Here is a 26,442-nt window from a genome sequence, read left to right as displayed (position 1 = left end):
AAATCATCTCCAGACCCCAGTAAAATGTAGGTTCCACATCAGTAGATATGAAGTGACCTGAGATGCTGCATTTCTAAGAAACCCCCAGTTAATGCTGCTGCTGCAAGGTCAGGACAAGGGTGACCAGGCCAAGACTAGGCTGGGTCTCCTCAGACCCTCCCACAAGATCCTGGGCATGAGAGCAAGGTGGGGAATGAGCTGGTGGAAAATAGATGAATGATCATTTCTCTTATATGTAATAAACCCAGAGACATTGCTTCATTCATAATGTGACTAATTAGAGAAATGTAAGGTTCAGTTTTTAGGCCTTAAAAGTAACCGTTAATAGATTAAAATAGGTGGTATATCAGATGAAGTACTAGGGAAAGAGAACTGAAACACTGTCAATAAGGAAACAATGTTAAAAAAAAAAAAGACAAGGGAGATTGCAAAAAAAAAAAAAAACTAATGAGATGACAAAAGGAAAACTAAATTATCTGTGATGATCACAAATAAATGGGAGAAATAATCACTAATCACAAGAAAAAAGCTTTGGTGTGGAAACTTCTTTGAGAGGTTGTTCCCACTGATTGTTCCCAACAATATGGTTCTGATGAGAGCTGCCAGTCACCGAGAAATGGTCAGAATCTGGCTCTCTTACCCAAACTTGCCTTCTTTCCCACTCCACCCTTCCAATATAGTTATATACAGTTTTGGATAAATCAATAATCAGTTCTTACACTATTGTGATGACATAAATACTGTTCACTGCAAATCACACAATTACTATGATTGCATTTCTTTCTTAGGCAACTTGTTTTTCTTAGCATTGAAAATTGCCTCTCATTTTGTTTGCTTGTTTCGTATATACTTACTATTTCTTTTCAAATATTTCAGGATCTAGCAAATGAATATTATTTTCCAGATGTTCAGAGCATTGGACAACTCATCAATTTTCTTTCTTTTCCTGGAGATACCCCTTGCACCCTCCCTCTTTCTGCTACTTCTCCTTACTCCTCTTTCATGTTTGACCTCTTTTTTTCCTTTGCTGTTTGTCCTATTTTCCTCATTTTTAAAGTGCACATCTTCCAGTAGTTTCTTGTAAGTACATGAAAGGTATATTTTTCAGGCCTTGCTTATCTGAAAATTCTACCATCACACTGTTTATTAGTTTGGCTCCACTGAAAATCATTTTCATCCAGAATTTTGAGGTCATGTCTCTGCTGCCTCCCAGGTTCTTACATTGCTTAGAAAATCTTGATGCCACTTGAGTTTCCAGCCATTTGCCTGTGGCTTGTTTCCCCCAGTTTCTGAAAGCTTTCTGGTTCTTCTCTTTATCGCTGGTAATATGAAATTTCATGTTGATATGCTTTGATGTGGCTGTGTTTTCATTCATTGTCCTGGAAAATTTCAATTTAGAGACATATGTCTTCCAGCACTAGAAACTTTTCATGCATTATTCCTTTAATAATGTTCTCCCTCTATTTTCTCTAACTTCTCTGTCTGTAATTCCTGCTACTAATATATTGCACCCTGTGGGCTGTTTCTCGAATTTCTTATCCTTTTGCTCATATCATCCAACTCTGTCTTAGTTCTACTTCCTGGGAAATTTCCTTGACATTATATTCCAAAAATATGATTGAATAATTTGTTAATTATCATAATTTTATTTTAATCTCATTGTTCTTTTAAAATAGTATTTTGTTCCCTTCTTTTATGAACACATTATGCTCATTCTCTTATCTCTCCATGAATATTTACTATAGATTTGTAGGATTTGGGTGTTTGTGTATTTGCTTTTTGCTTTCTGACTCATTATATCCTTCCTTCCCTCATTCAGTAACAATTACCTTCCTCTTTACTAGATTTTAAGACTTTCCCAATCCTGCATATAGATCAACAGGATAGTGTACTAGTTGTGAGCATAGACTATGGAATCAGACTGCTCACCTTCTAATCCTGGCTGCACTGTTTAGTTGCCATGTGATCTGAGGCGAGTTGCTTTACTCCATGTTACACTGTTGCCTGATCTATAAAATGGGAATAATATTATGCATTTATAATTTCTCTCTAATTTATTGTCAGCCAGTGGTTTCTGTATTTTATGTTTAGTATTTTTTAAAAGTCTCACCTTGTTTCTATTCAACTTTGTGGTTTATAAATTTTTAATTATTTTATTGAAGTATAGTTGATTTGCAATATTGTATTAGTTTCAGGTGTACAACATAATGATTCAATATTTTTATAGATTATACTCTATTTCAAGTTGTTATAAAAGATTGGCTATACTCCCTGTGCTGTACATTATATCCTTGTAGCTTATTTATTTTATACATAGTAGTTTGTACCTCTTAATCCAATACCTTTTTCTCGCCCCTCCCCCTTCACTCTCCCCATTGGTAGCCACTAGTTTGTCCTCTATATCTGTGAGTCTGTTTCTGTTTTGTTACATTCATTCTTTTGTTTTATTTTTTAGATTCCACGTATAAGTGATAACATACAGTATGTTTTTGCTGACTTATTTCACTAAGCATAATACCATCTATGTCCATTCATGTTGTTGCAAATGGCAGAATTTTATTCTTTTTATGGCTGAGTAATATTCCATTCTGTGTGTGTGTGTGTGTGTATATATATATACTGTGTGTATATATATTGTATAGACATATGTATATATATATCACATCTTCTTCAAGGCAGTTGGTTTATCTGTTTTCCTTACGATTTTTGTTTGTTTTGCTTTTGTATCATTTTACATTAAAAGCATACTTTTACTTTTATTTTTATTGTTTCTCTTTTGGTAATCACAGCATGTAAAGCTATGACTTTGCTTCTGTGTGCAATTTTGAATTAATTCTATTTATTTTTATATGTATGTTTCTCCTTGTCACTATATTATAGTTTGTATTTATAGTTTTGATGATTCATTTGAACAAAATAATACATTAAAATTTACAAATATTTAGAGATTTTGTTTTCATGATCATTTTATTTATATTTATTGCTCTGTGGCAAAAGAATGTAGCTTCTCCTCTATTTACATTTTTTTGGAAATTTACTGAGGCTCTTATTAGGCTATAGGAATGCTCAGTTATTGTCATCATGGAGGCTGAAAAGAAAGTGAATCCTGTCTATGATATAGATCTTAATATGTATTTATTCTATAATGTTCTTCAAATAACTTATATATTATTTTCTCTTTCATAATTTGTGAGGTCAAAGACAGAAAATTATGCTAAAGTTTTACACTACAAAAGCAAGGAAACCACCATATGTCTTGGAAGCTTTCAGCGGGCTAGGCACTTTCCTGGAATCATATTATTCAATCCAGCTACTATAATCCTCATTTCACAGGTGACAAAACTGAGGCATGTAAAATTTAAGAAAAACATCCATGTCATACAGTTGCCAAATGGTAGAATCAAGATTTGAATCATATCTGGATCTCCTGAGCTTCTTCTCTTCTTTACAAAATTTAGGGCTGCATCTATCACTGCAAATGACTTTTTTTAGGCACACATAGAATATTTACAAAAATTAACCATATCCTAGGCCATAAAACAAGTCTCAAAAAATATCAAAGCATGGAATTCATACAAAGTATATTGTGTAACTAAGATGCAATTTATGTTAGAAATCAATTTTTTAAAGCAATGACTAAAACATTCCCATATATTTTGAAATTGACATATACGTTTACATACCTCATGGGTCAAATAAGAAATTCTAATGAAATTATGAAGTATTTTAACTGCACAATAATGAAAATATCACATAAATTACATATTAAAAACTTACCAAATATATTACATAAAAATATTACAAAAAATTACATTAAAAGATTTATCACATATGACATGTAAAGCAGTGTTTAGAGGAAAATATGTAGCCTTAAACATGGTATCAAAAAGAAAAAAAGGGAAAAATAGTAAATGAAGTATCCATCTCAATAAATGACAGGAAGAACAGTAAAAGAAAGTCAAAGGAAGAATAAATTATTAGTATAAAAGCAAAATAAAAATAGAGAACAACCATGCAAATGAGAGCATCAAAAACCAAATGTTGTTTGGTTTCTTGAAATGATTAATAAAATTGATAAACATTTGTAAAAGCTTATAAATAAAAAATGAAAAAAATGAAAGGCAAAAATAACCAATATCAGAAATGGAAAAGGAAATGTTCTACAGACCCTACAGACATTGATAGGATATCTTGATAGGATATTATAAACAACTTTATCCCTAAAACTTTGAAACTTCAATGAAATGGTCAAATTTTTGGAATATATAATGTACAAAATTGACATCAGAGAAATAGAAAATAAGTTAAAGTACAAACAGTAGTATAGCAAGTGAAGAAATTAAGTTAGTAATTAAAATTCCTCACACAGAGATAACTCAAGGCTCACATAGCCTCACGGGTTAGACTTAGGGAAAAAATAATGTAAATCTTGCCCAGATTTTCTCAGACAATGAAAATAGAGAATATAGACTGCAACTCATTTTATGGTGCAACATAAACTTGATACCAACAAGGACATTACAAGAAATTACAAGAAGGAATCTTCCAGGACAATCTCATTCATGAATATCAATGAAAAATTTCTGAACAAAATTACTAGCAAACTGAATCCATTGATATATAAAAATGATAATTTCTCATGACAAAGTTCGTTTTATTTCAGGAAGATAAGATTGGCTTAACATTAGAAAAATCAGATGATGCCATTTACATTTGTGTATTAAGGGCTAAAAATCAGGTGATCATCTCAAATGATGGTAAAAAGCATTTGATAAAATTCAACACCCATTTCTATTTTTAAAACAAACTAAGGATAGAAGGGAGTTCTCTTAATATGGTAAAAGGAATTTTTTTCAATCAGAGCAGGCTAGGTTATATTGAAAGAACAGCCAATCTCCAAAATCAAAAGCTTAAAACAATAGTGACTTTAAAAAGTTCTGTTTCTCATATCTGCTACACACCTATTGCAGGTTAATGGGGGAGGTGGGGTGTTCTGTTAACTATAGTTGCTTAGGGGCCAGAATGTATAATCCTACCATGGACATTATGACTAATATATCACAGGGTCTCTGGATTCTGTTATATTCTTTTGAAGAGTGTCAGTTCTAATTCTAATGGATAGTTAACCTGCTAAACACAAACTCTAAACTTTGTCTCCCCTGTGGTGAGCAGGAGGCTAAGTTCTTTCATCTTCAGTTCTTTTACCTTCCAGCCTCTGCTTATCATCTGGGCCTACTGAGATCTCTCTCATGTGTGTAATCCTTAGAGATCAGCTAAGGTAGAGTTTCCTTGCAGTTTTTTTGTTTACCTCATCTGTGGGTCTCTACCTTCCAGGATCCCCCCCTCTAATTTTTTACATACTCTGCCAGCCCAAAACTCTGTTCTCTGATACCTCAATTAAATATACCTTCTACCTCCTTCTGCCTCAGGACACACACCTTAGTTTTTGGAGGCAAAAAGTTTTCAACTCAAAATCTTACCTAGTACACTTCCATCTTGCAAGGACAGACTCCCATCCAGCTTCTGCCTACTTTCCATTCTTTGGCATGGCGTTCAAGGATTCCCATTAAATATCTGGCTGCAAATTATGTTTCTGACTTAATATCTTACTCTTTCCCCTCATGCACCCAATGCTCTAGCCAAACCGATTGTGCTATAGAACTTGTCTTGCCCTTTTCTATCTTTGCTCTTCGGGGCATACCCATTCCCACACATCCTCAAATGCCTAAACGTTAAGGAAGCTTCAAAACCCACTTCCAATAGGAATTGTCCTGGAGAGCCTCTTCTGATTGCCCTCTCCCTCCCTACCCTCAACTCCAGTCCTCTCCCCACTCTGCCTTCCTATTCCCACAGAACTTTGAATTTTTCTCTCTTACGTCACTTAGAATATAATGTTAGAAAGTGATATGTCCCCACAGCATCTAATGTACTGGCTAGTACACAGTAGATGCATCAAAATATTTGCATAATCTATTTAATCAGGTACATAGCTGCTATCCATACTGAAATTTGTATAGGTGTCATGATCGAAAGTGTGAAGCGGCCATTTAGGCTTGCCACTGTACTCAATGTTATATAAAAACTACCTTGTAAGAATCTCTAATATGAAACAGCAAATAAAGCGTATAATGATATAATGCTTTCCACTTATTGGAGAAATTATTTAAGTAGTGAGAGTAATTGTTTATTCATCTACATTCTCTCGTGTGACTCTTTTTGTTTATGAGCAGTAACATACATTTGTGAGATGGTGTACTAGGAGGCAAGGTGACCTGGCTAAAGAATTACAAAAATATCACTGATCTACAAATAGGTCATAAAACAGTGGCCTCATCAGGAGAGCTCTAATGAGTTGAGGTCACCCAGCTATAAAGGACAAACATGCACAGACACAGCTGAAGCAATTTAAACAATACCATTTTCAAAAGCAAAATGGTATTTTTAAAGAACACCCAGTGGAAAAAAATATACCAAGTAAGAATAAAACATGTGAATCTGTATCACGTTACAAAAATTGTTCTGAGAATTCTATTTAATTAGAAGGGAACAAGTCCAATTGAACTGCATTATTCTTTATGATCTAATAATTTTACTTATATCACTTGAAATTTCCCAGGTAAATTATTTTAAAGGTGTTAAAAAGTAATAATTTTTAATTTAAGAAGAAAATATATTATTTGTTCTAAAAATATGGAAAAAATTTGTGTATTACTTAGGATTATTTTGGTTACAAGACAGAAAAAGAAAACTAATTCAAAGCTTCATAAAGAATTAGGTTTGCTTAATAATTCACATAACTGAACAATGCAGGGTCTCAATTCAGGCTTGATTTAATCTGGTGGCTTGCCAATGTCACTCTTGTTCTGTTTTATGCATGGTCATCTTAAAGCTGGCGCCCTTTTTGGCCTCAGGGTGCTCCAATCCTGGAACTACACGCTTACTAATTTATACCTGTAGAAAAGAACAAGTGCCATTTTCCTTTAATCTCCAGAAAAAATAAAAGTCAGAGGTGCACTGTGATTGTACCACATGTACCAGCTTAGAACTATCGCCAAGGGGGATGGAACACACTGACCCAATTAACCCAGATCATGTAACCTACCCGTAGTACAGGTTAGTGGACGTGAAAAGAGGTAGCTTCTCAAAACACAGTGAATTCTATAGCAGAGACGTTTACTGCACACCAAACATCTATCGCCTCCTTAGCATTTCTCAGTTCTGCAGTTATGCGGACCATGGGACTAACTCTGCCGACAGGCTGTGAATGGAAGAAACGAGATGTGCGTTCCCTTCAGACGAAGCATTTCAGAGCCGGGGCACAGTCCTCTCTCCTCCTCACCCCCATGTTGACGTGAACTGGGTATCTACTATGAATGAGAAATGGTCCTTTTCTGTGTGAAGCCACTTAGATTTTAGGCTTAGTCTATTGCTACAGCAAACTTTACCCCTACTGACCAATTGGTATTCCCAAATGAGAATTCATAGCTATTGAGGTCAATGGAATCTGGAATCTTAAAGCTTGAAGCATCCATTTTCTGAGGAAGCTTCAGTAGGTGGTGCTAAAGACCATGTATCTCTGTCCTCTCACGATTAGTGTGGCCACTGGAGAAGCCATGGAGCTGGTTTCTGGGTTCTAGTGCTGGCTCTACCATCTTCTATAAATGAGTCCATCTCCTTGGGTTTGGGAGATTAGTCCTCATCTCCAAAACAAGGGAATTAATACATAGCCCAGATAGCTGTTGTGATCAGTAAGGGAGGTCGTGTAGAGATGCCCAGGTCAGGTGATAAGCCGGTTCTTAATAAGTGTCATGTTGAATATGAGCAGTCATAGCCAGGTGGGGCTGTAAAAACCAGCTGCCTGATAGAGGCTGCTTTCTCCTTTCCTCTCTGTCCATTGCTCTCACACTCGATCTGTCAATTGCCTACTGCCTTTAATTCCCTAAAAAAGAAAGCCGTAATATAAAGACTGGTATCCCTCTACATGATGTCCTATACATAAATAATGTGTTAGTGGATGCAAGATGATAGCAATCTGAGGCAGAGACTAGACATTCTCAGAAGTATTTAAACAGTTACCCGGTCACTTGCCAGAGGAAAAATTCCTTCTGGACCTGTGAGGGTGAATAAAAATCAGGCCTATCCCTGTATGAATAGGGAAAAAGACTCAGAGTGATCCAAAATAAAAACAATGAGAATGGAGATTACAGCTGTCCATGCCAGAAAAACACAACAGAATAAAAGAGGGAAAAAGCTAACAATAGCATTATTGCATTTTCAAACTGAGTTCACCACATATTGGCTGTCCCTTTCCCATTCTCAAATAAAGAAGCAAATTCTATCACTCTTCCTGTATAGTGTGGTAATTCAGAACAAGGGCTGTGAAGTCAGACTATCTGGTCAAAATTCTAACTCTGCCACATACCAGCTATCAGACAAGTTAATCACTTTGGGGCTCAATCTATAAAACTGAGGTGAGAATGGCACCCAACTTATGGTTAGTTTAGTGATTAAATGAGATAATACATTTCAAGCTCTTAGCAGAGGATGTAGTGGGTGATAAATTTTATCATCATTATCATCACCATCATCATCATTCTCTGTGTGGATTATGACAACAGATTTTGGACACCCAGGCTAAAATCTCCTATTGTTAACTTCCTCCTTCCACATGAGAGCTGCACTCTAGTCAAGGAATAACACTACTGCAGAGTGTTGCTTGCTTTTTCAGAAGATGCCAGGAAACCCAGCTTCATCAGGATGACTTGTTCCCCAAGAGCAAACCACTTAAGCTCAGGTCCCAACAGGTGTCTGTTTTGCTCAAAGTCCACGCTAGAACCTGTGTTCACTGTGCAGCACTCAGCATTCCTCCTGAGCAGGCTCCAAGTCTGGCCCTGTTGTCCACCAGGATTTGGTGGGATGCTGGGAAGAAGTGGGGTCTAACCATATGAGCACAGGCCTTGGGCTCGTGCAAACCAGACCACAGCTGGTCATTAACTAGCTGTGTGGTTTTGGTAAATTAATTATTTCATCTTTCCCAGGGGATTATAAAGCCAACTGCCCAGGCATTATGTAAGGACTGACAGATCATACAGGTAGGAAGTTTAGCACAGTGCCAAATCAAGGTGGTAACAATAGTAAATTATTATTTTTACCTCCTTCGTGTACCTTCATGGCCATGTCTCTACAGACTTCCCAACTTTGGGTCATCAAAAAATCGATAGATTTGGATTTTATAACTTTCATCCAAGTTACAATAAAAATGTTAGATGGAAACTGGACTAGGTCAAGTATGGACCACTGCAGTATTCCAGTAAGGACTCTGCAGGTCGATACCAAACCACCAAGGCATATTACTGAAATTCAGTTATTTACACAGTAAGGAAAAAAGAAAAAGCCCAACTCTTCAACCATTTCTGTATCTTGCCTACAAGAGAGTTCTTGCCAGATGCCTTGCAATATAGTCTGTTTGTGATCTCTTTTATGAGTAAACTTGTTAGAATGCATGAGGTAAGCCTGGCCTGACATTCCAAAAAGCTCCCTCTGGCTCCTAGAAATCACGCTGTTGTCCTAGGAGCTCTCAAATCACTTGCTTAAATAATCAGTCCTAGAATTTTACCAGGTATTGATGTCAAGCTTAGCAGTGAGTAGTTTTTCAAATTCCTTCTTTGGGAAGGAAAGGGCAGCTCCTTTTTGGAAAGTGATGTATTTACCCATCTTCTATTTTGTAGCACAGCTCTCAACTTTCTTGTTTCGTGAAAAGCCTGTGTGTACTGTATCCTTCTTCATAGTCCACTGCTTCTGTTATCTTAAAGCTGGAGCAAACTTAGACACCTTTTCTCAACCAGAGGAAAAAACATAACCGCAATTTTTAGAAGCAGTGCCTGCTTGTCACAGCACATTGTCACTTGGTTTTACTTTGAGAATGGCACCAAGGCTGGCTAACTGCTTCCTTTGCTCATCATTCCATCTGTCACCCGACTCCTTCAAGCTGAACTGAGCCAGTAGTGTAGGGACAGGGGAGCAGGGTGCTCCAAAGAGACAAATCCTCCTCTGCTTTCTGACAAAGCAGAGTACTGATAAGTTTACTCTCAGTTACTCTTAGAGGCTTCAGTATGTATGAGAGCAGAAACAGGCCCAACCTTGGTTGCAACAAGATTGAAGAAGAGTGTGTTGAATGACGTTGTTCTTCAGGTTCCTTTATGTCTAGAAAGTTGTGAGTGCTAAATAGATCATGCTTCTGACTATAATGTTGAGACCATTTTGGTAACTGAATACTGTCATTTATTTAAGCAAATAATATTAACTGTGTATCTATCTTTAAAACTAAGTGTTCAGTGGAAAGAAAGACCAAACACTGTCACTGAATACTAAGCTGCATTCTATGGTCCTAAAGTCAGAATATATTCTTGTCTATCAAAAAACAGAAAAAGTTAACCACTTGTAATAACAAAGCTCTGATGGAAAAGTCTGAATTTTGCATAAAGATAATTCCTTTCTGTATGAAATGAGAGAGAAATGATGCTTTTTTAATATAACACTCATTGGAGAACAATGGATTGAAGAAAACTGGTAACAATTATGATAGGCTTACTCCATGTACATAATAGCTAAGCTAAGTCTCTGATACTTTAATTGAGAACTTAGGCCACGTCATATTTATTTGTATAGCAATTGAGTTCTGTTTTGGAAGGAGAATAATTTCTACAATTTTGAAACCTAAATTTGGTCTGAAAACATATTTTGAATTCATTATATTCAGAAAACTAAAAATGTGTACGGTTAGTGCCCCTTGACTAGCAAAATTTATGTTCATTTCAGTCTAATTCGACTAACATGATACTGGGTGCAGCAATCTCAATTATTAATTAAATATTTCAACATCAGAAAAAATAATACTTAAAATACTTTAAGACATCTATAATAGGCAAATTCATAGGAACAGAATGTAGATTGTAGGTTACCAAGGGCTCAAGGGGAAGTGAGTGGGGAGGGTTTTTTTAAAGAGGTATAGAGTTTCTGTTTTGTGTGATGGAAAATTTTGGAAACAGTTAGTGGTGATAATAGTACAATACAGTGAATGTAACTAATGCCACTGAATTGTACACTTAAAAATGGTTAAATAACATTTTATATTATATATATTTTACACAGTAAATTGAAAAACATATCATTTAAGATATCAAAATAAATAAAAACGATTCAAACACTAGTAAACCTAACAAAAGTATACAGAATCTACTTGAAAAATACTATAAAGCTTTTCCGAGGAGTTTAATAAAAAACAAGAACAGTTGAAGAGATACATGTTCCTAACTGGAAAGATGGCCATTTCCTCCAAATTACTCTCTAAATTTATTGGAAATTTTATCAAAGTGCCAAGCATACTTTTTAACCTGACTAAAGTATTCTAAATTTTCTCTCAAAATGTAAATAGTTAAGAATAATCAAGAAAATATTGAGAAAGAATAAGGAGACAGGGCCAGAATTCTGCTACATTAAAACATATAAATTATAATCATGAACAGTAATATTTTAGGGAAATATGGAAGGTACATTGATTTTTTTAAAAAATCAGTGTAAAAAAAAGGTATTTTTTAATAGAATAAGATCCAGTGTCTATATATGCCAGTGGATAAGATAGTCTCTATTGTATCTGAGCTTATAAATCTCCAGTATTTACTGTGTTTACATTCTATTTTCAAAATGAGAGCAGAGTGAATATACACTTTATAACCTTCTGCTTTACTCACCTGTATCTTATAAACATTTTCCTATTTTAAAAATATTTTCTATTATATGACTTTAATAGCTATAATTTTCCATTGTATAGGTATGCCAGATTTTACTTAAATAAGCCAGTGTTTGAGGGAACATTTAGATGGTTTCTAATTATAAGTAATACTATTGATACATCCTATCCTATAACTCTTTCTGCACAGCTGCATACTTCCTTTGACTAAATGCCCAGAAGTAAAATTGCTGGGTCAAGTGTTGCATGCATGTTGCTATAGAACGATTGTGATGGTTTACAATATGGTACCTAGGAGAGTGCCTCTTTTCCCAGACCTGTTCCCATACTGAGTATTAAATTTTCAAAAACTTTTTGTTAATATGATATTCAAAATTATAGAGTAGTGTTTCATTTCATTTGATTATCAGTGAAGTTGAAAACTCTACAATAGAACTTGTTCACTTGTATTTATTAATTTGTGTATTGTCTATTTATATTATATGCCCATTTTTTAAATTAGCAGTTTCAGTCTTTTATTGGTTTGTGGTACTATTTGTATGTCAAGGATATTAACATTTATACCATATGTCAAAAATATTTCTTAGAATTTATTGTTTGCTTTTACATTTTGTTTGTTGTATCCAATTTTAAAAGAAGTAGAAATATTTCCATCTATTCCTGATTCCACAGTAGTGAATCATAATCTAATAGTAGAAAATGTTCTCACTTTGCAAAAAATCATAGCAATAATGGAAATTATGCTTGAGAAAATCATACATGTAACTTACAACCATCTAAGATGAATGTTTTACTACTTTGACTTTAAATTATTTTTTCCTTATTCTTCAACAATTTCTATACATCTGGAAACTCTATCTTGTTGATCGTACTTGAAAGCAGTAAGCAGTACAATAGAAATCTAATTTTCTGAATATAAAGGCTCCCGTGGTTGATCTATAATGTCAGTAGATTTCTCGTGTTAGACCCTTTTCAAAACCTTAAATCTTGAGTTCAGAGTCCTCACTTAAATCTTGACAATTGCTTTCAGGCCCATCAACACAAGAATAAACACATTTCTTCTCTTTCAAGCTATAGAATCATATTCTCTTTATATCTGTTAACATACTTTTTCAAAAGAAAAGAACTTTGTTTCAAAAAAAAAAACAACCTCTTTTTTATTTAGTTCTACTGGGACAGTAAGAACAAAAATACTTCCAACTTAATGGTATATCTTAATTCCCCAAGAATGAGGAACAAAAATAGAACTGAGGAACTGAAGTGGAAATGGGCAATATAAAAAAAATCCCTCTAAGATGAACTTAAGGGGCTTTTCTAGCGCATACCATGGCTCTATTTCACAGCTACTGCAGAAGTTTTAGAGCCAGTCCCTGGTCATTTAGGATGCCTCAGGGTTCCATTTTAGATGTCATTAAGAGTAACAGTTGAAGCATTTTACTTGTCAGTCTTTGTCATTTCAATAACATTTTTCACAATCATGTTAGTTCAATTGGTGTTGCGATGAGATAAAATAATTATTTCTTAATAGCTATTATTACTATCCATGGTGAGAGAGATTATAAATTTATCCCCAGGCAATCACTTAGCCATATGTACAGGGATAAACCTAATCAACAAAAGTTCGATGTTATTATTACTCATATATATAAAAAGGTTTACTCCTTAATATATTCTATATGGCAAGACTCTTCTCTAACATTGGTAGCAGATGAGCATACCTTCCTGTTTTATTGCAAGCTTTGGCATATATACTCTAAAAGAAGGGCACTTGACAAGCCAGCATTCAGTAGGCGCTACAGCCACCGCTATCTTTTCTGCAGTCAGCAGATGGGCTCTACGCATGCTCAGATAGCTCTCTCTTCTACTACTTTCAATAGGTTCTCCTACTTGTGACTTTATAGTGTCAACAGAAAGGCTTTCTTGGAAAAAAAAAAAAAACCCACAAAATGGAATGAAATTATATGCACTCAATTTTATTTTAATATATAAAAAATTAAAACAACAAACTCACGTAATTCTGTTTCGATGTCTCATCTTTCCTGGCTAAGCAGTTTATAAAACATTTAGCTGGATGTGGCTGTGAGCCCTTTTTAAGGAGTGGGGTGGGATAGAGGGACGAATAGTAAGAAAAGACAGAAACCCAGGATTTTACACATCTGATTCTATTTGGCTGATAAGACAAGACAGGACCTAGGGATCTTTTAGCTTGGGGAAAAGTACTATGCCTCACTCTCCTTTTATGTACATCTACACATACTCACATCCTTCTTCCCACCATTTCTAAATGATCCCAAGGAAAACACATACACAATGACAAAAGCGTTTGGAAGACTGCTTCTTTGCTGTCTTGGGCTTTGTTCTCACATTGCTAAGTAGAATTTTATCCCTATGAGCTGGAGTAGACCTTATAAAAGAAGTCCTTTATCCAAGAGGGGGCAATCTAGCATGCTGTTCCCTCTCCTTCATCCTAATAACATCTACCCATCCCTTAGGTCCTTACCTGTGTCTGGGAGCCTTCCCTGCTTTGTACGCTGGGCTGGATGCCTTTTGGATTTGCTGTTTAAATACCATATCCTTCTTATGAAATCTCAACACACTTGTAGTATTTGTTTAATATCTTCTTCCATACTATATTGTAAGCCCCAAGGGGCTGAGTACCATAACTGTCTTGTTCACTTCTATATCTCCAATTCTTAAAACAATAACTGGTGCATAATGCATTCTCAATAAATATTTGGTGAATGAGGATTGAGTAAACTAATATATGTAAAGTGCTCAGTTTAATTCCTGGCAGATAGAGGTGCCCAATACATGTTAGCTACTAGTATATGAACCATCACACAGATCTGTGCAGTACCAAACCCTAAACATGTTGAGCTTCATTGGTAGACGTTTTGAAAGAATGTCCACTGCCCATAATACTCAGAAATGATATTTCTGCAGGCTCCCAGTTCTCTTCTATTAAACGAAGTTGCGTCAGTAAAGCAGGGATCAATAACCTCTGGCTTCCTAAAAAGACAAAACAATTTTAGCTTGGATAAGACCAAAGACCAGAAGAAAGGACCCCCACTACCACTACAAAACACTCTACCTGACCTTCTCCCTCTCCAACTTTCTGTGGTTCTCTGAAGCTCTGCTCTTGAGCATCTCATTACTACAGCTTTTAGGCTAAATTACAGCATTCTATTTTTAGTTATTTCTCAGAATATATGGTATGGTCTGCAGTGTGTCGAAATGCTGTAATAATGAGCCATCATGCAAATTCCATAGCTCTATTTAACTTGGTTCCTGGTGTTGAAGCTGAGCCTTCTCTATTCATTGTATCTGTGTTTGCTTTCAAACCAAACAGGAATGTAGTCTGAACTGGACCAGAAGTTGTGGGGTTGCCCTGAGGTGTTTTCATACCTCAACCCCCATTTTTTTGCCGGAGGGGATGAAGCTGACCACACTTTAGTTTTAAACACTTCCTAGTGATTCCAAAGAGAATAGCTGTGAAACCACTAAATGATACCTTATATTCTTGTATTTTCAATTGAGAATTTTGTTTGGTTCAAACTTACCTTAAGTGTCACCCTTGTGCCTGGCTAGTTTGTACTTTATTCTGTAGGAAATGGTGTGGGGGAGACTCTGAACTCTCTGAGCAGGTAGAGAGATTATCAAATACGTTCTAAGAAGGTAAATCCAGCAGCAGTGTGAAAAGACAGGTTGAGGGAGCGGAGAAAGACAGAAAGATGGCAGGGGGGTTAGGAAGGTATGGCAGTTCTCCAGTAGAGGAGTTCTAAGGGCCAGAATCAGAGGATAGATGGAGAGGATGGAGCCCCAAGACCAGAGGAGAGGTGGTGAGGATGGAGTCCCAGCACCAGGGGAGAGGTGGTGAGGTTGGAGACCCAGGACCAGAGGAGAGGTGGTGAGGATGGAGACCCAGGACCAAGGGGGAGGTGGTGAGAATAGAGCTCCAGGACCAGAGGAGTGGAGGTGAGGATGGAGCCCCAGGACCAGGGGAGAGGTGGTGAGGGTGGAGCCCCGGGACTAGAAGGGTAGAGGTGAGGATGGGAGGAGGGCACAAATTCAAGAGCTACTTCAAAAACAGAATAAGATGACTTCGCAACATGAAGAATGCAAGGGATGAGAAACAGATTTTGACCCTGGATACCTGGGAACCTGGTTGTATCAATACTAAATATGGGGTAAATAGGTAAAAGGTAAAGTTTATGGGGGAAACTTATCTTTGGAACAAACTGAATTTGAGGTTATCGCAAGACATAGCCTACTGGAAATGTGAGCTGGAGTTCAAGAACAATGTTAGGACTGCCTCACAAGTACAGTGACCATGGTGTCATTCCTTTGGATGGACTGGTTCCTTTTGTCCCTCCGTAAATGGCACATGCTTTAAAGTCATAGTCAATTTTTTCTTTAGAAGGTCAAATATTACAAATAAGAGCCTCTGACTTTGTCCTGAAGTAGTCTCGGGCGTTGCAATTTATCAGTCACCACCTTTGACCTTCTATAATAGATGCTTCATATGGCTTTTCTATTTAAATCATAGAAATTTTGGCCATTTTAGAAAGTAAATAATAGGTTCCCATGGTTAAGGACCAAGAAAGTGTGGGGGAGTTGGCTGTGTTTATACAGCCAGTTATCCGTGTCCTTGTCCCTGGGCCTCTGCATCCCCACTGGAGCAGGTTTCCAGACCCTGCACTTGGGGGACACCAGGTAACTTACTGTCTCCTGTTCTATCTCTGCAGTACAGCTTGTTACTGTGCATTCAGAATTGTTCTTTAAAAACATTTTGCATGCCTTTGGTATCTTAGTTATATACAGTTAATTCCTTCTAAAGTTCTGAACGTTAAAAATGTTTGCTTTTCTTCCCTACTTTCTTGAGAGTCTAATTATAGTCACTTTATGGTCACTTCTACCAACAATGTTCTCGATGTTTGTAACCAGTCTATAGTTTCTACTCATACACAGCATAACCAGTCTCTTCCTCCCCCAAAAATGTTTTTTCCTGGCAACAGTTTTAAGCATAGCATGGATTGCTAACTGAAAGGGATCGTTGCATAAAAAGTTATGTGTTGTCAACCTCCACGGGGTCCTTTAGCAACACGAACTGATCTTTTACCTTTCATGCTACTTGTCCATCACCAGCCTCTTAGGATTGATGAGGAATCAGTGCAAGTCGGGAGAACAAACAATACACAAACACGATCCTGTTTATAGCGTTAACAGTGCATCATTCAAAGCTGTAATAAGCCAGGCTCATCCCATGGGTGATCCCCAGTAGAGTACAGTTTAATTAAGTGGTCTACGAGACGACTTCCCTTAACATTGTAGAAATGAATGCTTTCTATTTTTGGCTTGTTCCTTTTCCTACTGTATAGATGCCTTGAACCTCCGAAACCGACAGGTCATCTGCGTCACACTCAAAGTCCTACAGCATCTGGTTGTGTCCGCTGAGATGGTGGGTGAAGCTTTGGTGCCCTATTACCGTCAAATCCTCCCCATCCTCAACATCTTTAAGAATATGAATGGTGAGCTAATATCCCAGAAGTCAAAATGTCTTTTAAGCACTAAGAAAGGGAATGGTTTGAGGTAGAGTTAATTAGCAACACGCTTAGGATTTATTATTGCATATAAAGCAAGATCCATTCGGAGATCTAAGTAGCATAACTCCTACCTCTTCTCCTGCCACTCCCTAGGGAAAGAGTAAAATTAACAATTTCATTTATTACTCCTCACATGTACAGCTTACTTACTCAGTACAGAAGCACTGAAACAGTTCTATAATCTTCCCATAATTAAATTGTAAAGTTTTTTTTAAACGGTCTTCTGAATACGTTAGTAGGTTTTGAGTTTGTCCTTTCTCTTGATGGTAATTCTACCTTCAGGTATTTCCTGTTAAAATTACAGTCAGTTTTTATAATTGATTTAAGAGGAATTTTTAAAGCAATATTATTAAAATCTGGTACAGGCGATTTGGAGAGTTTTAATATAAGTTCTATTTCTATTTAAAAAAAGAAAAATAGATGATTCGTAGTTACTTAGCTGATGGTGCGTGCTGATTAAATATATATGTGCTGATGTATTTATTTTTTAAAGTAGTATTCTATAAGGTTTGGAAAGCACTGATGCACTGAAGTGAATCTGCTTCACCCAAGGGTAGTAGCAAGTTGTGGTGACCTCCTGGCAGGCAGTGGATGTACATCTGTTCATTGACACTGTGATTTTCCTTCTGTACCTCTTGAAACGATGTGAATCTAATTTTCTTTTATGTTGCTAACTTTGAAGTTCCATACTTCTTACGTGCACGGTGTAAGCCAACATTTGAAGTTAATTTCTGACAGCCATGTAAGTAAGTTAGTAATTTAGTGGAACAGTGCGTGAAAATTTTGCAACACGATCTGCTTATTGTACAGACAAGAAAAAATCAAACTAAAAACTGAACATATGACAGCTTCAATCACAAAGAAGTCCTGTTTCTGGAATCATTATTTTTCATATATTTCCTAAATTGCTATTAAAAGTCTCCCTAGTCAGGCAGACTATTCAGGAAATCATGGGATCATCAGAGTCTTTAGCTGTCTTTCAGGAGTAGGGCCTCCCTATATGTTTAATAGTAAACATTTTTAATAAAAAGGACTTCAACTGGGGTTATGGGAGCTTAAGAATGCTCATAATGGAATGAATTGATATCCATTCCAAAATATCTAAGCACTACAGAGTTAATGTGGTCATTTAGATGAGATGGTCACTCTTTCAGAAAAGTAAAAACTGGGTGTTAGTAATTCAGTCTTTTACAATCTAAACTGAAAGTTTTAGTAACAGCATTTCTACTTTGTGGAAAATACTTGCTTAAATATTCTTGATTCATAATTCATATTTTTACTGCAGAGCGGCATCAAATAAGAGATAGATGTAAAGACAGGAATGCTAGAGATAAAGACAGAAACGGAAGGATCAGGGAACACTCACCCCCAGAAGTCTCAGTTACAGTTAACACTTTTGAAGTGTGTGATTCACAAATGTTTCCTCAGTAGTCCTCACAGAAACCTATGATGTATGTCCTATTACTATTTCCATTTTTTAGCTGCAAAAGTTGCCTCTCTGTAACTCTTCCCCTCCATAAACATTTGCTTCTGTACTTGCCTCTCATGGAAGATGAGTGCCAGCATCCCCCTCCCTTGCTTGAGTAGGAGTAGGGGGAGGCCACACGCTTAATGCTCTCCTTGTCCTACAATGGGATCCGGAATTTAAATCTGAGCAACATTTTGTATCTTTGTATAAAATAAGAAAGACAGTGATATTCAAAAGATGATTAGAATCTCCCTCATCCTCAAGGAACCCTGTAAAGAAGAATAAGCACAGCTGCCGCTAAGACAGATAAATCTCTTGGGAGCTCTAGACTATTAAACAAAAACAATTGGTTTCTACATATTCCTCATTATACTACTTATTTAATTCTTTAACTTACAAATGTTCCTATGCTTCACAAAAGCAGTGACTGAGTTTAGGAATACATCACCTGTTTATTTACAGTTTATATCATGGCTTTAATTGGTCCCACACCTAGCTGATTATTTTGGAACATTTCTAAATGTATGCAGCAGGAATTCTGCATTCAACTATTTTTCTGGTTAATATCTTTCTGACATTTGAGCGGAAAAACTATTAGCTTCAGCTTCATTTTCTACTTATCTTAGAAACCTGTCAGTACAATGCCAGAATGCAGTTTGCTGTATTTCCAGAGGGTCATCTTACAAAATTGGAGCATTCTAGCTATAAAACTTAAAACTATTCTTCAAAGTGGCTCTTACCACAGATCCAGTTCTACTAGTAGAAGCTTATCACAGGATTTCCAAATACAATACTATTTTCAGTCTAAAAATAATTTAGCTTTAATAGTATTTTAATAAACCTTGCTTTATGATTATATTTTATTCATATTCACAGAACCATATATACATTTTTATTTAACCAGGTGTCTTTAGTAACAGATGTATTTAGTTACAATTAAAAATAAATTAGAAATGGACAGCATGTAGCATTAGAAAAAATATTTCATCCTTAATTTCAATGTATCTGAGAACAATTTCATATTCTGTTTCCTTTTTCCCTACCTTCATGTAATCAATGTCTTGTTAAATTCATATTCAAAGATACATTTTTCCAGTCCCACAACAAAATAGTTTTGAGAGTGAGACCCAATATAAATGCCCAAAAGAATGAAAGAGAGAATATTCCTTCAAATATAATGACCTTATCCTTCTGTTAATGTTCCCTCGAAGCACAAGCTTTAGCATAATTCTACTGCCTGCTCCTTTTTGCAATTTCTGTCCTATTTTAATGTCAGCTGGACTTTCTCTGAAATGATCAGAGGGGCTGAGTAGCTAGCGAACGCACAGCCATGTCAGCAGTCTTCCCAGGGGACCAGTGGGAAATAGGTAGACCGGGGGGAGCACGTGACACTGGTAGCACCAACCGGTGTCCCCATCCACACTTCTACAGGTAATGAAACTTACTGCCAGCCCCGCAAGATCAGTCCTGGTCTAGGAGAAAGAGTGGCTTTGTATTTCTATTTATAAATAACATACTTTCACAGGTTTTAATTAGGCTATAGTTAAAACAACAGCAGGCAAATCGGTGGAATAAAGAGTAATATTTGGGAGCAGAAGAATGTGACCTTAGGCAAATCATGTGACTTCTCGGAACTTAAATTTCTTCATCTGCACAAAATATTTATAGTAACGTCTTTTTTATAACGTTGGCAAAACAATTTGAGATAATGTACACCCCTTCATGTGGGGCCTGGCCTTGACTGAATATTAAATGAGATAGTCATTATTATCATACCACATTATATACACATACAATGTTATCCCTGTATGATATTATATACAAATATAGCAATACTGTATAAACTAGTATATAGCAGCTTGAAGAGGTGATTTAATGTATTGTATCCCCTGGTCACTTCTGTGAGCCTGTGAGTGAGGCATGACCTCCTGGTTTCCCCAGCGGCTGCAGTCCCCTTGCTTCGAAGGACTCACCTTGCCTCTGACTACCAAATGCCAGGTGGGTGGCCAGATAAATTAAGGACAATGGGATTCATTCAAGGATAACTGGTTTTCAAATCCATCCCTTCCTGGCAAGCTGAAACATGTGAATGCGGTTTGGGGGAAGGTCATTATCTTAAGAAGAGAAGCTGAGTGTGACAAACCAGGATCAGGGCCCTCTTTGGAAGATCCAAGCTAGTATCTAAGCTTGAACTTGTTTTCTTTCATTCTAAACAGTGAATTTTGGATATCTAAGACATGCTGTCTTTCCAGTGACTGCTGTGGGGTGAAAGAGAAAGAAGAGTTTCTATAACAACAATTTCTTCTATCCTGTGTTCTTTCACAAATGTTATTAAAGGTTACAGAAAATTAAGACAATAGGAATGCTCAATTTATAGCTTTCAGAGATGAAACCACAAAATTAATGATGCAGTGTATTTATTGCATTTGAGAAGCTTGAGCCAATAAATGGCACTAAAACATTTACAGCTAAAATATGGGGCTCTGCCAGCAGATTAAGGCTATCCAACAACCGTGTGTTTTGGAGGCAATCCTTATTTTGGTACTTTTGTTTCTGATTGCACCAGCAGTCCTAAAACAACCTCTAAGGGATATAGTTCAGAGACTCCAGGTATCAGCAGCTCTAAGAGTACATTAACTTTATGTCACAGAATATGCAAAGTAAATGTAATAACGAAATAACATGTTCCCAAGTGTGTGAAATCAAATAGTCTTTGATTTATCTAGGATACTCTAAGATGTATGCCATAGACTAATAGAAGTCCATGAAAAGAGATTTAAAATTTCCAATTCAAATTCAGACACATTACATAACACAGGAAATGAGAATGCATTAAATTTGCAAAACATTTTGGAAAGTTTGTACCAGGTCTTTCGTCCTGAAATTTAAGTAGTTTCTAAAAAATAGAACCAACTGTTTTCTACTGATAGTCTTTTAAAACAACTTCTAAGGAGAGCCTAAGAATTCTCAGTCAATCTGTTTCAGACCCTCTTTAGATATTTTTCTGAGTCCTATGGTACCTATTTTCATGGCCCTTTAAACTGCTGGTGAACTTTTAAGAGCTGATTGTTCACCAAAAATGTCTGTAGTTCTTATGTCTTATAATTGACTTGTATAAAGTTTATTTCACAGAGCTTTTAATTTAATTTTGAAATTAAGGTTTATTCCCCCATGGAATTCTATACAATTTTTAGTATGATTTAGAAATTTGCTTCAAAGCTCCTTTGGAATCATTAGGCTTATTAGATTTGAAAGTCTTTGAAAGTCCTAAGTTTATTGAGGAAAGTATTAGAATACTACTCCAGCATTCCTGAAAGTTAGATTTGGAATGATCATGTATCTATCTAATCTCTTCTGAACTCTTCTTCCACTCAGATATAACTAGTTGGTCTGAAAAGAATCCTAGGATCCTAACCAAGCTGGCAGATCCATGTAGGTGCCCTTTGATCTGCACCTCTCTCCACATTTACTAAATATCAGCCTATTGGTTTCATAGTCCAAATGTGTCGGGATTTCTTTCTTCTGTGAGGAGTGTAGCACACTGAGAAGAATTAGGTGCTTAATATGTGTTTGTGTGGAATTTATTCACTATCCCAGTCTGCATGACCAATACTTATTTATTCAGTCTTGTCCTAAAGAGCCTCACTATTTCATGAGGTAGCCCATCCTACATCCAAAGAGAAAATCACTTCCTACAGTGAATGAAATATATGCCAAATATTTCTATCTGGCTTCTCTCTCTAGTCTAAACCACACAGAATAGTATCTAGTCCCTTTTCCAAATAACAGGCCCTCAAAAAATGATATAAAACTTTCCTACCCCTTCAATCTTCACTTCTCCAAGTTCAGTGTCCCTTCTTCCAAGCATTCTTTATAAGCAGAGGTTTCAGAGCCTTGAAGATCTTAGGGGATGGAGATGGTAGACCCATATACCTGTAAACACTGATGGCTCTGCAATAATCCAAGAGAGCAGCCCCAAGGGACAGATGGTCCTGGGAAAAGCCAAGGCTTCTGTGACTTCATTTGATGCACCTTATATGTGGTCAGCCCATAAAATGACCATCTTACTACTGTGAAATCTTACCATTATGTTGGGGTCAGGTGCATACTTTAAATTGCCTCTATCTGCTCTTCTCTGTAGACCCTCATGATTGCATCTGCCCAGAGGAAAAATTATTCTCAGAGTTGTCTATCTATATCTAGAAACACATGACCTGGTAGGATGATGACCAAGGGAATCAGAATCTAGTTCTGAAGGCTGTTTATTAGTTTCTTAGGGCCACTGTAATAAATTACCACAAACTGGGCAGCTTAAACAACAGAAATTTACTGTCTCACAGTTCTGAAGGCCAGAAGTCCAAAACCAAGTTGTCAGCAAGGCTGTGCTCTCCAGTCTTTAAGGAAGAATCCGTTCTCCACTTTTCTCCTAGCTTCTGGTGGGTCCAGCGCTCCTTGGCTTGTAGATGCATCACTTCACTGGCTGCCTCCATCTCCACATGACATTTTCCCCTGTGTGTCTGTCTTTGTGTCTCCTCTTCTATTAAGATACTTGTCCTTGTCAGGTTTGGATTAGGTGCCCGCCCTACTCCAGCACGACCTCATCTTAACTTTACTAATTACATCGGCAATGACCCTATTTCCAAATAAGGCACATTTGGAGGCTCCAGAAAGGGCTTCAATTTGGGGGGGGGATGCTATTCAACTTGGGACAGACCATGTAACTGTCTCCCAGGGCGTGTGGAGGTGCGGCCCCATACTTGATGAGTAAAGTTGGAGGTTTCGCGTGCCATCCATTCCCTCACATCTCCATCACTGAACGAGGACTGGCTGCACAAAACCTGATGAGAACTCCCCCTTTTAATAACAAGGAAAAATTCTCTTCCTTTTCCCTTCATCAGGAAGGGGGTGTTCAGTTAAGAAAGGACAGGGATCTAGGTAAGTTTGGAGTAGAGGGGATAGCAGGAGATTTTTTTTTTCCTTCGGTAATGTTGCAAACTGACAAAGAGAGGTGAGGGAATGCTTTCGCGGCTCTGGGCGCTGCCCGGGATATCCCAGACTCCCAAGGGCATGCTGCCACCCACCTTCCAGAGTACCCCAGGCACCCACTCAGGGTGGCAGACTGCATTGCCTGCGCCTGTCCCTGCCCAACCAGCTGGGCAAGAGGGTCAGGCCACTCTGTACCTGAATGGGGTTTGGATCAATAAATAGGGGTTCAGCTTGTGAACCAGGACAGGTGGGAAAATGTGTGGAAAAACAAGAGATGGGAGAGTGTTTAAGAGCAAAGTTTCTGTGTCAGGGTTGCTTGGGTTTGAATCCTGGCTCAGGGTTTGTGACCTTGGACGGGTTACGTAACTACTCTGTGCTTTAATCTCCTTCATTTGAAAAGCAAGTTGTAGATGAAAAACTGCTCATTGACCCGCAGAGAACTGCAGGAGATCATTTTGTAGGAGTGTGGGCAGCATGAGGGTAAGGGGAATAGATGATGAAATGTGAGTGAAATTGCTTTACAGATTAGCAGGTGTTACAAGTCTGTCACCTGCATTACGAGGTTGTGGAGAAAACTATATGTATGTAGTTTTGTGTTCCTTCAAAGAAAGTTAAGTGGCATCTATTAGAATTAATATGATAATTTAGTAAGGTGATTAGATGCAAAATAAACGTTCAAGAATCCATTTTTTTTTAATGTGCCAGCAGTCAGAAATACAATGCATTGTTTTATAGATGCTAATAGTTCCGACTTGCAGAAATATTCCATCAGAGGTAAACTTTTACTGTTCCGCTCTCCCTCCCCTGGAAGATAGTTTTAGTTCCTTCTTTGGATTTCCTAATTCATTTCAGAAGAGGGCAGAAGTATTTACCTAATCAAACGGCTTTACCTTGGTAAACCAGAAGTTTACGAAGAATTGCCTGCCCTGATGTACTGTTGAAAACCCAGCCTCTTTCCAAGACAGACACTGCTTTCAGTTTCTGAATTGCTTTTATATTTGCAGTTTCTTTTTATGAATCTTTCCAAATCTCAGTGTTCAGGTTGCATCCTGGGCGTCCCAGGTTCACTTGCATTTGCTACATCATTCTGGTTTTACCACTGCTCCCACCATGTGTAACTTCACCTAAAGGGATCAGACTGTCAGAAGAACTCCGATTTGCAGACAGATTCACCGCCCAGGCACATCTTGATAGTCCTGGACCAGAGGCAAGTTTGATGGATCGAATTTGCATAGTTAATCATAAAAAAATCAATTTCATCATGGAAAGAAAGGATTGACCTGCTAGTTGGAATGGGCCCCATGGCCTACACCCTGATTCTCGACCTTGAGGGACCAACCTAAAACCAGTCCAAAGACTCTCAGGAAACAGCACCAGAAGCAAACCCAAACATCACGTCCTCCCAGGAACCTCCCCTGATCCCCTTCTGATTTGTAGAATGGAGTCCTCTTCTGTAGGTCTTTCCGAAATCTCTCACGCTGGGTAGATTTCATTTCCTGGGTTTATCGCCTCAACTAGCCCGGGGTGGGCTGGGTCAGATGCAGGGAGAGAGTGGGGACAACTGGCCATTTCTTAATCTGTCTGCTAAGCTGTTTGCAGTGTCTGTTTTGTCACCCCTCGCACCCCCTCTGAGGTACTCCGCAGAGGATCCACAGACAAAGTGATTTGATCCCAGCTGGTTCCCAGTCCTAGGCCACTGGCATCGTCACTGCTCACTGGAAACTGGCACGTTTCTGAATAGGAGATTTCCACCAGCTCAGCCAAGGCTTTTGAGATATGCCTCCAGAAATCTGTATAATATGCTTTAATGTATTTAAAGGCTCAAGGTGGGTCCCAAATGTGGATATTAGCCCAAGGGAAAAGTGTTCTTTTCTGTTTATGCAACAGAAAGTTTTACTTAATCTGACCAAGAAAGCACATAGTGATTTCTAAAGCTGTAATTTAAGGAGGCTCCTATATTCAGCCGGATCATAATTTGTACTTTTAAAATCACCTAAAATATCACCCATTGTGGATTTGCTGATAATTAAGGTCTCATTCTCATTTTCCTTTATATGCAAATCTTTCAGGAGCACCCGTAAATGACTTTTTAGAGGTCTCTATGTGGACGTTGCAGAGAAAATAAGAATGTCACCAGTGTAATTGTTGTGTTGAATAGTCGTTATTCATGACACAATTAAAAGGCAAGTTTAAAAGGGGGTTGGAGACCAAAAAATGAGGTTTATTCACTGGGGGAGCCTTGCCCTGACACTGCATAAAACTTAGCAGGGGCCTTCATGGTTCCACTCACGCATGGGATCCTCAGGCACTTTGAGTCACACACACAATTCCAGTGCTTAGAATCCCTTCTTTAACAGATTGATCAAAACTCTAAACTTGATCTACCCTCAAGTATACTCCCCTCTCCCAGCTCGGATCTGATTCAGGCTGGACGCTGGCAGTGGACAAGGGGGTGGAGTGGCTTCACCTCTCTTTTCCTGCCCTGTACGTTGCCCTGGGCGGTCAGGGTCGGGGAGGCGGGCTGCGAGGAGAGCAGAAGCTCCTGCTGACTCGCGCGGTCCTGATCTGGTTCTCCCCGCCCCGGACGTGACTCTCTCTTCTGGATGTTCACTTGTGATTCCTCCCTCCGCCGCCCG

General features: G+C 37.6%; 1 protein-coding gene across 1 annotated transcript in view; it reads left to right on the top strand.

The window, feature by feature from the left end:
• PACRG (parkin coregulated) overlaps nucleotides 1–26,442 on the top strand; it is a gene marked incomplete at its 5' end in the record, with an annotated part of 428,573 nt that overhangs the window by 206,212 nt on the left and 195,919 nt on the right. Inside the window, one exon of the mRNA XM_024763634.1 lies at nucleotides 17,128–17,277. Coding sequence (XP_024619402.1) covers nucleotides 17,128–17,277 — 150 coding nt within the window. The remainder of the gene's footprint in view (nucleotides 1–17,127; nucleotides 17,278–26,442) is intronic.

The sequence above is a fragment of the Neophocaena asiaeorientalis genome, unplaced genomic scaffold, assembly GCF_003031525.2.
Source record: "Neophocaena asiaeorientalis asiaeorientalis breed wild unplaced genomic scaffold, Neophocaena_asiaeorientalis_V1.1 scaffold704, whole genome shotgun sequence".
NCBI lineage: Eukaryota > Metazoa > Chordata > Mammalia > Artiodactyla > Phocoenidae > Neophocaena > Neophocaena asiaeorientalis.
The sequence above is the reverse complement of the archived record's forward strand: the minus strand, read 5'-3'. Positions and strand labels throughout refer to the sequence as shown.